The sequence below is a fragment of the Pleurodeles waltl genome, chromosome 7 (assembly GCF_031143425.1).
Source record: "Pleurodeles waltl isolate 20211129_DDA chromosome 7, aPleWal1.hap1.20221129, whole genome shotgun sequence".
NCBI lineage: Eukaryota > Metazoa > Chordata > Amphibia > Caudata > Salamandridae > Pleurodeles > Pleurodeles waltl.
Window position 1 is genome coordinate 402245254 of NC_090446.1, and position 12810 is coordinate 402258063.

The following is a 12810-nucleotide window of genomic DNA, read 5'->3' on the forward strand; positions in this document are numbered from 1 at the left end:
CACCTGCCCCAATGGCAAGCCATTACCTCGGACAGGTGGGTACTCCAAACTGTCCAAATGGGCTACTCCCTCCCCTTCGAGACATCTCCTCCAGCCATGCCACCTTCATATAGTCAGATATCTGAGGATCATATGGCGCTTCTCCACAAGGAAGTCCAAGCCCTTTTGGCCAAAGGAGCTATAGAGGGGGTTCCGTTGCCAGAAGTAGGTTGTGATTGTTATTCCCGGTACTTTCTGGTTCCGAAAAAGGACAAAAGTCTTCGACCTATATTAGATCTTTGGTCCCTTAATCTCTTCCTAGAAAAGGAGAAGTTCAAAATGTTGACATTGGCTCAGGTCCTATCTGCCCTGGATCCTGGAGACTGGATGGTAGTGTTGGACTTGCAAGACAGATATTTCTGCATTCCCATCTTGCCGACCCACCGGCATTTCCTACGATTCGTGATAGGTCACGAGCACTTTCAGTTTACCGTGCTCCCCTTTGACCTTTCCAGTGCCCCTCAGGTGTTCATGAAAGTGATGGTAGTGGTGGCAGCTCAGCTGTGCAGGTTAGGGGTCCCAGTCTACCTCAACGATTGGGTGTTGAAGGCAAATTCGCCCCAAACAATCGTCTCCCATCTCCAGACTATGGCGAGCCTTTTGCATTTGCTTGGGTTCACTATCAACAATCAACGATCGCTCGCCGCCATCAGCCTGCACCGGACGACCCAAAGTTCCTGTCCCAACATCCTACGTCTGAGAGTCTTGTTATCCAGGCGTCCTCTTCTTCTGGTGCGTTCCCTTCCGCACCCACGGATAGGGAATCCAAAAGGCTGAAACAGTTTGGTAAGAAGTTGTTTTCTTTCTCCAGCCTTGCTCTGCGGTCCGTGAACACCGCATGCCTTTTGGGCCGTTCTTCCCACTCCCTGTGGGATATGGTTGCGCAAGTCCTGCTGCAGATACTGGTGGAGGCCCGTGCTATCGTCTCCCAAGCAGTCAAAGACTGGAGCTACACGGCAAAGTTCACCATCCGTTGTGGGCTGGATATGACCGAGACTGCGCAGATCGGTTGCTACGACAGTGGCCTTGAGGTGCCATGCCTCGTTACGTACTTCTGGTTTTTCGGGGGTTGTCCAACAGTCACTCATGGACATGCCCTTTGATGGCACCCATCTCTTCGGAGACAAGGCGGACTCGGCCTTGGAGAGGTTCAAGGAGTCCAGGGCTACGGCTCGGTCTCTTGGCCTTTCTGCCGCCACACGCTCCCCACAGTCCGCTTTTCGTCCCTTTCGTGGCCACGGAAGGGGCGCCCTGTCGCGTCCTCAACCCAGCCACCGAGCCATGCACGCTGGACAGCCTATGCGTGGCTGGGGTCGCGGATTCCCACGTGGTCGTGGGTCAGGGAACCAGAGGTCTGTCCAGTCCACCCCTGCTCCCGCAGCAGCCTCCAAACCTTCCTAGTCCGTCCCCTCACTCCCGCCCAGTAGGTGGCAGAATCTGCCATCACCTGCCCCACTAGGAACATAGCACCACGGACGGGTGGGTTTTACAAATAATTCGGAAGGGCTACTCCCTCCCTTTTGAATCCGCACCACCACATATGCCACCATTCTTGCATCCCCTTTCAGAGGATCATTTGGTGCTTCTCTGCCAGGAAGTCGCAGCTCTCTTGGCCAAGGGAGCTATAGAAAGGGTCCCTGTGCCAGAAGTTTTCTGATACCAAAGTAGGACAAAGGCTTGCGCCCTATCCTAGATCTTCGGGATCTGAACTACTTCCTCAAGAAGAAGTTCAAAATGCTCACCCTGGCTCAGGTTCTGTCTGCCTTAGACCCAGAAGACTGGATGTTAGCGTTGGACTTGCAGGACGCTTATTTCCACATCCCCATCCTGCCTGTCCACAGACGTTACCTACGATTGGTGGTAGGTCACGAGCACTTTCAGTTTACCGTACTCCCTTTCGGCCATACCAGTGCCCCTTGGGTGTTCACGAAAGTGATGGTGGTAGTTGCAGCTCATCTGCGCAGGTTAGGGGTCCCGGTCTTCCCCTACCTAGATGACTGGCTGTTGAAGGCGCCTTCGCCCCAGACAGTGGTCTCACACCTCCAGACTACGGCGAATCTCCTGCACCAGCTGGGGTTCACTATCAACGCTCCGAAGTCACACCTGACTCTCTCTCAGACGCTTCCTTACATCAGGGCAGTTCTGGACACAGTGCGATTTCGGGCGTATCCTCTCCAAAAGCGAGTCCAAGACATTCAGGCTATGATTCCGATCTTTCAGCCTTGGTCTTGGGTTTCGGTGAGACAGACTCTGAGGCTGCTGGGCCTCACGGCCTCCTGCATCCTGCTAGTAGCACATGCCAGGTGGCATATGCTGGCTCAGCAGTGGGACTTGAAGTTCCAGTGGGCACAGCATCAGGGAAATCTCTCCGACATGGTCCAGATCTCGGAAGTGACTGCGAAAGACCTGCAGTGGTGGCTTTCAAATCCCAATTGGGTCAATGGCAGATCCCTCTCCCTTCCCCAACCAGATCTCTCAATAGTGACAGATGCGTCGCTTATGGGTTGGGGCGGCCACATGGGAGAGGCGGAGATCAGAGGCCTCTGGTCTCTGGCGGAGTCAGGACTCCACATCAACATGCTGGAGCTCCGAACGATCAGACTTGGGTTGAAAGCATTCCTTCCCTCTCTCTAAGGGAAAGTGGTGCAGGTGTTCACGGACAACACTACCGCCATGTGGTACTCCAACAAACATGGCGGGGTAGGGTCCTGGACCCTATTTCAGGAGGCACTACGCCTCTGGTCATGGCTGGAACATCAAGGCATTACTCTGATGGTTCAACATTTGGTGGGCTCTCAAGGCCAGAGCAGACGAACTCAGCTGCTGACGCACTGTCGATCACGAATGGCATCTCCATCTGGAGGTGGCACATGGTCTCTTTCTCAAGTGGGGAGAGCCTTGGTTAGATCTGTAGATCTCCGCAGAGAACGCGCAATGTCAGCTATTTTGCGTGTTGGAGTTTCCAAGGCGGCACTCGCTCTGAGATGCTTTTTGTCTTGAGTGGAACTTCGACCTCCTGTACGCCTTCCAGCCTATCCCTCTCCTGCCCAGAGTTCTCAAGAAGATCAAGAGCGACTGGGCCCAAGTTATCTTGGTGGCTCCGGACTGGGCTCGAAGAGTGTGGTATCCTGAGCTACTGAGCATGTCCATCGATCCTCCACTCAGACTGCCTCTTCGGGCGGATCTTCTGTCGCAGTAGCAGGGGACGGTCCTCCACCCGAACTTGTCCAACCTCCGCCCTCATGCGTGGAGATTGAGCGGCAACAGTTGACCGCATTTGCCCTTCCACCCGAAGTCTGCAATGTTATCTTGGCAGCCAGACGTCCCTCGACTAAAACTGTATACGCCTGTCATTGGAATAAATTTGTGGCATGGTGCACTAACAAATCTGTTGACCCCCCTATCTGCCCCTCTTTCAGGGGTTCTTCTATTCATTCTTTCCTTAGCCCAGCAGGGCTCTGCATTGGGCACCCTTAAGGGGTATCTGTCTGCCATTTCCGCCTTTCCTAGGCTTCCTCATCAGCCCTCACTCTTTAAATCTCCTCTTGTGAGTAGATTCTTAAAGGGGCTCACCCACTTATTTCCTCCCACTCCCTTCATCATGCCTCAGTGGGATCTTAATCTTGTACTTACTTTCTTGATGTGTACTCCTTTTCAGCCTATGCATAATTGTCCCTTACAGCTCCTCACATTCAAAACTGTCTTGCTTCTCGCCATCACCTCTGCTCGCAGGGTGAGTGAGCTTCAGGCCCTATATTCAAAACCTCCGTACTTGTCCGTACACCCCGACAAAGTCGTATTAGGCACTAGAGCTTCCTTTCTTCCTAAGGTGGTCACACCGGTCCATGTCAGCCATCCATCACTTTGCCTACCTTCTGTGCACCCCCACATCCTTCCCATGAGGAGAAGAGACTCCACCGTCTGGACCCAAAAAGAGCGTTGGTGTTCTATCTCAATCGTACAAAAGACTTCCTGGTGGACGATCAACTCTTTGTTGGCTATGTGGGTGCGAAGAAAGAGAAGGCGGTGCAGAAACGTACCATCTCTCGATGGGTGCTTCTTTGCATCAAAATGTGCTACGCTTTGGCGAAAAAGCAACCTCCCTGAAGGCTTGCGGGCTCATTCTTCCATGGCCACTGCTGCGTCCACTGCGTTAGCACGCGGAGTTCCTGTCCTGGATGTCTGTCAGGTAGCTACGTGGGAATCCCTGCACACGTTTGCTAAACATTACTGCCTGGACAGTTAGGTCTGTTGGGGCGGCTACTTTGGTCGTTCGGTCCTGCAGGACTTTCTAGTATGATCTTAGTTCGCAGCCCACCACTGAAGATGGCATTGCTTGGGTATCTATACTAAGGTAAGGAATCTACAACTAGGAGTCTCTATCAGATGTACAAGATACTCACCTTCGGTAACGAAATATCTGGTAGAGACATATTCTAGTTGCAGATTCCTTACCACCCACCCATCCTCCCCGCTTGCGAACTGATTTCTAGGGACAGGGATCCCCCCTTTCAGGTCGTTAGCTCTGGCGCACCAATATCAGTGTTATTAGCGGCTCTGCGCTCTGGCGTGGAAAGTCACTAAAAAACCTGACGTCACTGCGCGAGGGCAGTGTCTTTGTACTACTCCCGACGTCATCACGGCGACCACGACGCCTGCGAAGTCGACCTATGCCACCTACCGACGCGCAAGGTATTGCTCGAAGAAAAGATTTCCGGATCCAGTCTGACGCCTGGGGCAAAATTCTATGGTAAGGAATCTGCAACTAGAATATGTCTCTACCAGATATTTCGTTACCGAAGGTAAGTAAATCTTCAGCCTCTATCCTGGATTTCGGTGAGAATGACTGAGGCTGCTGGGCCTCCTGGCCTCTGCCATCCTGCTGGTTCAAAATGCCAGATGGCATAAGTGGGCTCTGCAGTGAGGCCTGAAGTTCCAGTGGGGGCAGCATCAGGGGAATCTCTCTGACAAGACCCAGATCTCAGAAGGGACTGCGAAAGACCTGCAGTGGTGGTTAACAAATCAGGATTGGGTCAAGGACAGATGACTCTCCTTTCCCTACCCAGATCTTACGATTGTGACAGATGCGTCACTTCTGGGATGGGGTGGTGTAAGGTAATGCCTCCTTGGCATGGTTACCCCCTGACTTTTTGCCTTTGCTGATGCAAAGTTATGATTTGAAAGTGTGCTGGGACCCTGCCAACCAGGCCCCAGCACCAGTGTTCTTTCCCTAAACTCTACCTTTGTCTCCACAATTGGCACAACCCTGGCACTCAGGTAAGTCCCTTGTAACTGGTACCAAGGGCCCTGATGCCAAGGAAGGTCTCAAAGGGCTGCAGCATGTCTTATGCCACCCTAGGGATCCCTCACTCAGCACATACACACTGCTTCACAGCTTGTGTGTGCTGGTGGGGAGAAAATGACTGTCGACATGGCACTCCCCTCAGAGTGCCATGCCAACCTCACACTGCCTGTGGCATAGGTAAGTCACCCCTCTAGCAGGCCTTACAGCCCTAAGGCAGGGTGCACTATACCACAAGTGAGGGCATATGTGCATGAGCACTATGCCCCTTCAGTGTCTAAGCAAAACCTTAGACATTGTAAGTGCAGGGTAGCTATAAGAGTATATGGTCTGGGAGTCTGTCAAACACGAACTCCACAGCACCATAATGGCTACACTGAAAACTGGGAAGTTTGGCATCAAACCTCTCAGCACAATAAATGCACACTGATGCCAGTGTGTACTTTATTGTAAAATACACCCAGAGGGCATCTTAGAGATGCCCCCTGGAAACATACCCGACTTCCAGTGTGGGCTGACTAGTTTTTGCCAGCCTGTCACACACCAGACATGTTGCTGGCCACATGGGGAGAGTGCCTTTGTCACTCTGTGGCCAGGAACAAAGCCTGTACTGGATGGAGGTGCTTCTCACGTCCCCCTGCAGGAACTGTAATACCTGGCGGTGGGGCTCACCCCCTTTGTTACAGCGCCACAGGGCATCCCAGCTAGTGGAGATGCCCGCCCCTCCAGCCACTGCCCCCACTTTTGGCGGCAAGGCTGGAGGAGATAATGAGAAAAACAAGGAGGAGCCACCCACCAGTCAGGACATCCCCTAAGGTGTCCTGAGCTGAGGTGACTCTTACTTTTAGAAATCCTCCATCTTGTTGAAGGAGGATTCCCCCAATAGGATTAGGGATGTGCCCCCCTCCCCACAGGGAGGAGGCACAAAGAGGGTGTAGCCACCCTCAAGGACAGTAGCCATTGGCTACTGCCCTCCCAGACCTAAACACACCCCTAAATCCAGTATTTAGGGGCCCCCAGAACCGAGGAAGACAGATTCCTGCAACCTAAAGATGAAAAAGGACTACTGACCTGAAGCCCTGCAGTGAAGACTGAGACGACAACTGATTTGGTCCCAGCCCCACTGGCCTGTCTCCCTACTTTGACGAAAACTGCAACAGCGACGCATCCAACAGGGACCAGCGACCTCTGAAGCCTCCGAGGACTGCCCTGCATTTAAAGGACCAAGAAGCTCCCGTGAACAGCGGCCCTGTTCAACAAACTGCAACTTTCTGCAACAAAGAAGCAACTTTAAAGACCCCACGTTTACCGCCAGAAGCGTGAGACTTTCCACTCTGTACCCAATGCCCCCGCTCGACCTGCGGAAAACAAACACCTCAGGGAGGACTCCCCGGCGACTGCGAGCCCGTGAGTAGCCAGAGTTGACCCCCCTGAGCCCCCACAGCGACACCTGCAGAGGAAATCCAGAGGCTCCCCCTGACCGCGACTGCCTGTAACAAGGGACCCGATGCCTGGAACCAACACTGTACCTGCAGCCCCCAGGACCTGAAGTAACCGAACTCCAGTGCAGGACCGACCCCAGGTGACCCTCTGCCTAGCCCAGGTGGTGGCTACCCCGACGAGCCCCCTCTGTGCCTGCCTGCATCGTTGAAGATACCCCTGGGTCTCCCCATTGATTCCAATACAAAACCCGACGCCTGTTTGCACTCTGCACCCGGCCACCCTTGTGCCGCTGAGGGTGTACTTTCTGTGCCTGCTTGTGTCCCCCCCCCACGTGCCCTACAAAACCCCCCGGTCTGCCCTCCGAGGACACGGGTACTTACCTGCTGGCAGACTGGACCCGGGGCACCCCTATTTCCATTGAAGCCTATGTGTTTTGGACACCTCTTTGACCTCTGCACCTGACCGGCCCTGAGCTGCTGGTGTGGTAACTTTGGGGTTGCCTTGAATCCCCAACAGTGGGCTACCTTGGACCCAACTTTGAACCCTGTAAGTGTTTTACTTACCTGTGAACTTAACAATTACTTACCTCCCCCAGGAACTGTTGATTTTTGCACAGTGTCCACTTTTAAAACAGCTTTTTGCCATTTTTGTCAGAACTGCACATGCCATTGTGATTATTCAAAGTTCCTAGAATACCTGAGTGAAATACCTTTCATTTGAAGTATTACTTGTAAATCTTGAACCTGTAGTTCTTAAAATAAACTAAGAACATATATTTTTCTATATAAAAACCTTTTGGCCTGGAGTAAGTCTGAGTGTGTGTTCCTCATTTATTGCCTGTGTGTGTAGAAATGCTTGACTACCCTCTGATAAGCCTACTGCTCGACCACACTACCACAAAATAGAGCATTAGAATTATCTGTTTTTGCCACTATCTTACCTCTAAGGGGAACCCTTGGACTCTGTGCACACTATTTCTTACTTTGAAATAGTATATACATAGCCAACTTCCTATAGGTGGCCACATGGAAGAAGCAGAGAGCAGAGGTATCTGGTCTCCGGTGGAAAACGTTCTCCATATCAATCATCTGGATCTCTGATCGGCTCTGCTAGCATTGAAAGCATTTCTTCCCTCCCTCGAGGGGAAAGCAGTGGAGGTGTTCACAGACAAAACCACCGTCCTGTGGTATTGCAACAAACAAGGCAGAGTGGGGTCGTAGACTTTGTCAAGATGCCCTTCGTCTCTGGACTTGGCTGGAACATCAGGGCATTTCCCTTGTGGTTCAACACCTGGCAGGCTCCTTGAATGCCTGTGCAGACAAGCTCAGCTGACGATGCATGGTCAACGACAAATGTTGTCTCCATCCGGAGTTGGTGCAAGGTCTCTTCCTGCAGTGGGGAGAACCTTGGTTAGACTTGTTCGCCTCCATAGAGAACGCGCAATGTCAGCTGTTTTGCGCGTTGGAATTTCTAAGGCCTCTTGTACGACTTCCCGCCAATACCGCTTCTGCCAAGAGTTCTGAAGAAGATCAGGCAAGACCGGGCCCAAGTAAGGTCCTCCACCCGAACCTGTTAACTCTGCGACTTCTTGTGTGGAGATTGAGTGGCGACAGTTGACGTTGTTCGACTTGCCACCTGAAATCTGTGATGTTATCTTGGCAGCCAGGCGGCCCTCAACCAAAACTGTGTATGCCTGTCATTGGAAGAAATGTTTGGCATGGTGCATCGACAATTCTGTCGATCCTCTAACTGTTCCTTTCTCTCAAGTTCTTCTCTTTATTATTTCTCTTGCCTGGCAGGGAACCCTGCCGGTTCCACCTTGGGCACTCTTAAGGGATAGTTCTCTGCTATCTCTGCTTTCTTAAGGTTACCTGATCAGCCTTCCTTATTTAAATCTCCCATAGGTGGGAGGTTTCTTAAAGGCATCACACATCTTTTTCCTCCTATCCCATTCATAATGCCCCAAGGGGATCTCAACCTGGTCTTAACTTACCTTATGTGTACCCCGTTTGAACCGCTTCACAACTGTCCTCTAAGGCCCTTAACAATAAAAACTGTCTTTCTAGTTGCCCGCAGAGTTAGTGAACTCCAGGCTGTCATCCAAGCCTCCTTTTCTTGCCATACACCCTGACAAAGTGGTGCTTCTCACAAGGGCTTCTTTTCTACCCAAGGTAGTGACACCCTTGCATGTCGGACAGTCCATCACTTTGCCTACCTTTTATGCACCCCCACATGCCTCCCATGAAGAGGAGAGACTCCACCGTCTGGATCCAAAAACAGCGTTGGCGTTCTATCTTGATCGGACTAAAGACTTCCCGGTGGACGATCAACTCTTTGTGGGATATGTGGGTGCAAAGGAGGGGAAGGCAGTGCAGAAGAGGTCCATTTAAAAATGTGCTTCGCTATGACTAAAAAGCAACCCCCTGAAGGTTTGCAAGTTCACTCCACCAGAGCTACTGCTGCTACCACAGCACTAGCACGGGCCGTTCCAGTCTTGGATATTTGTCAGGCAGCAACGTGGGCATCTCTGCACACTTTTAGCAAGCACTACTGCCTGGACAATCCGGTCCAAAGGGACAGCTACTTTGGCCGTTCTGTCCTGCACGACTTTTTGATGTGATCTTAATTATCAGGCCCACCACGGGGATGATATTGCTCGGGTATCTATTCAAAGGTAAGAAATATGCAACTAGGTGGCGCCTATATACTACAGTGACATGAGCACGACTCCCACGGAGTCGACAGACACCACTTGACGGTGCGCAGAGGTACTGCTCGAAGAAAAATCTCCGGATCGAGTCTGACACCTGAGGAAATTCAAAGATAAGGAATCTGCAACTAGAATGTCTCTACCAGCTATTTTGTTACTGAAGGTAAGTAACTTGTACATCAGAGCTCCGAAATAAGAACTTTGCTATCATTTGTCATTTCAGTGCTTGGCCGTTTTTTTTTTTTTTTTTAATTGGCTAAGTAGGATTTTTTTTTTTTTGGGGTGAAATACACTCGCCTGTGCTTTTCGAGATAAAAACTAAAGTGATGTTTTGTTTTCAGAAAGGTACATGCTGATTTATTGTTCGTTGCCAGAGGTATAAGCAATGATTTGATTAATGAATCATTTATTTAAACTAGAACTGCATACAATTAAAATAAATGCTAATGCTGACCATTTCTGGGTATGTTATGTAAATGAATAAGGTAATGTAAAGTACATACTGGTATCAGTGCTGAGTTCGGGTTCTAGAATTGGGTTGATTACTGGCATGCAGCCCTAAGTTTGCTTTAAAGGAGAACATCTCCTTTTTTCTAGAGACTCATTTTGTTAAATAATCCTTTTTCCTGGTAAAATTTTTAACCCACACACCACCACCACACACACACACACCACCACCACACACACACCACCACCACACACACACCACCACACACACACACACACACACACACACACACACACACACACACACACACACACACACACACACACACACACACACACACACACACAATATGACCATGAGGCCAACATTTGTTGCCAAACACAAGACTCAATGACACGACCGGTTGAAGTTGAAAGAAAGGTCCAATTTCCATGGCAGATCATCATGGTGGATGAAGTCTTCAGGTAAGACCTAGAAAAAGCATGTGAAATGTGAGGAGGATTCGGCCTATTCTCGCCACTCCGACTCCAGGGAGGGTGTGAAGGCATAAACGTGCATTGCTGCCTCGCTCCCGATCTCCATCAAGGCTGATTCTAAGTTTAATTGTAATGCATCCCAGGTTCCCATGTCTGCTGCCAATGTCGCAGCTAGTAGAGGCCTTCAAAGAGGTCATGCTGCACATTTTTGGCAGTCGACCTGTGCCCTCTGGCATGCCTTCAAATTTCAAGAATCAGCAGTGGCCTTCAGTCGGACTTCGCTAGTGGGTCCTCCCTAGGTGCCATCTGTGCCTCTTGAACCCATACCAGGTTCAGCACTGGCTCCGGTGCTGACTTTGGGCATGCTGCAGCCTCCTGTGCCTCTTCCCTTTGTACCAACACCAGAGGAGGATTTACAGCCCATTGTGCTATCCGACCCTGAGCAGAATCCACCACAACCTTAGCTTACGCTGAACCCAGACAATGGAAGAGGAAGAGGAAGAGGAGTAGATGTCCCTGAAATTGTCTGTCTGTGTTCAGCGAGTAAAATTAATAAAGCTCAGGTGTACTGGAAAGTAAGGGACTCTAACCTATTGAAACAAATTTCATAAGAAAATTAAGGACAGAGCAGAGTGGCTAAGAACTGTACTTTTTATAATTCCAATATAGCCAAAAACTCCCAAGATAGAATAAAAAGGTTCTTTGTTTTTGTTCTATTTCATTAAGGTTCCCAAAGAAATTTGCAGTGCAAAAAGAACATCCAACACGCGTCTTCCCCCTTCCTGGTGCGCAGGCCTGCGGAGCCACTTTAGAGACAGATGACAGAGCCCTGCTAGAGTTCTGACCCTTGCCTTGCCCTGCGGTCCCACTTTCAGACAGAGCCTGTTGTCTTCTTTGCTCCTTGGAGGCAATTTTTCTCAGTTTTTTAGGGCGCGTCTTGAAAAGTTCCTGCAATTAGGGCAAGACTCAGGAACATGATTTTCTGGGAGGCAGAGTATACATACCTCATAAGGGTCTGTCTTGGTTTTCTTCTCCCACAGGCTGGTGGTGATTTGTAAAAAAAAAAAAAAAAATCTCTCATTTTTGTCAGGAAAAGTCCTAGGCTTAAACAGCCTAGTGCAAAAAGTGTGGGCTGCAGATATTTGCAGTACAAAAGACATGTATTAGACTACTGACTTCCCTGCTAACTGCTCTGCACCCTACAGGTATGCTGATATTCTGTAAAGCAGTTTTATCATCGCACACCACCTTATTACGAAGATGAGACATTTTGGAACCTTACTATATTTGCTTCTCCAGCCCATCCCTTAAGGGGAATACACAGTTGTATCTAACATGTAACAAACTGAAGAGTTTCATCACCACTTCCATACTGACACACCACAAATATGCTACTGTGCTTTGCATTATGATCAAATAATGACCATTGCTATCCCCTTTAAGGTGTTCTTAATTCTTACGTCTGGGCATATTGTGTGTATGCATTTGTTGTGTTTTATCATGTGGAGAATTTAAAGGTTTCCCGCAAACCTTATCCTTATCCATTTTTTTTTTAAACTTTTTTTTTTAGTTACCCAGGAGTGTTTGTGTGACCAGATTTCATTTATGGAAACCAAACAGTTCTTGCACTTTGATGAACCATATGAAATTGCTGGTATGGAAATAAGCAGCACAACCATAGAAGGAAAACCTGAAAGCAGTGCACTAGAAGGAAAACCTGAAAGAAAAGCACTAGACAGAAAAACTGAAAGCAAAGAACGAGAAGATGAAAACGAAAACCAGTCACTAGCAAGGAAAACTGAAAGCAAAGCAGTAGAAGATGACAAAGCAAGCCAGTCTCTAGAAAGGAAAACCGAAAATAAAGCAGAAGTGCAATCTGAAAGTGAAGCATTAGAAGGAAGAACTGAAAGTGAAGCTTTAGTGGGACAATTTGAAAGTAAAGCTCACGAAGGAACAACTGAAAGTGAAGCATTAGAAGCAAAAACTGAAGGCGGAGACATAGAAGTAAAAACTGAACGTGCGGCAGTAAAAGGAAAAACTGAACTTCATGGAGTAGAACAAACTCACTGCGAAGAAGTAGAAAGAAAAACTGAATGTGAAGCAGGAGGAGAAAGAACTGGAAGCAAAGCAGTAGAAGGAAAAATAGATAGTGTTGCAGCTGAATCAAAAACTGAAAGCAACAAATGTCTTAAACCAAATGATGGGAAAGAGACTACAGCTTTACAAGGTAATTTGGCAGTATTATTTGTCTTTACATTTTTGTTGTCTAACAGGCCTTTCAACTTTACATCTGTTCTGCCTAAGTCAGATTTTAATTTATATACACATGCTTAAAATGTATGTTGTGTACATATTGTACACATAAGTAGTTTTTGGCAACTTGGTGTCTATT

The 12810-nt window shown here is 49.2% G+C and overlaps 1 protein-coding gene across 7 annotated transcripts in view; it reads left to right on the top strand.

Annotated features, from left to right (window-relative positions):
- PHF20 (PHD finger protein 20) overlaps positions 1–12810 on the top strand; it is a 1394195-nt gene that overhangs the window by 609913 nt on the left and 771472 nt on the right. For all 7 annotated transcript variants that reach the window (XM_069243878.1, XM_069243882.1, XM_069243883.1 and 4 more), the window contains one exon: positions 11989–12645. In XM_069243878.1, the coding sequence (XP_069099979.1) occupies positions 11989–12645 (657 nt within the window). The remainder of the gene's footprint in view (positions 1–11988; positions 12646–12810) is intronic.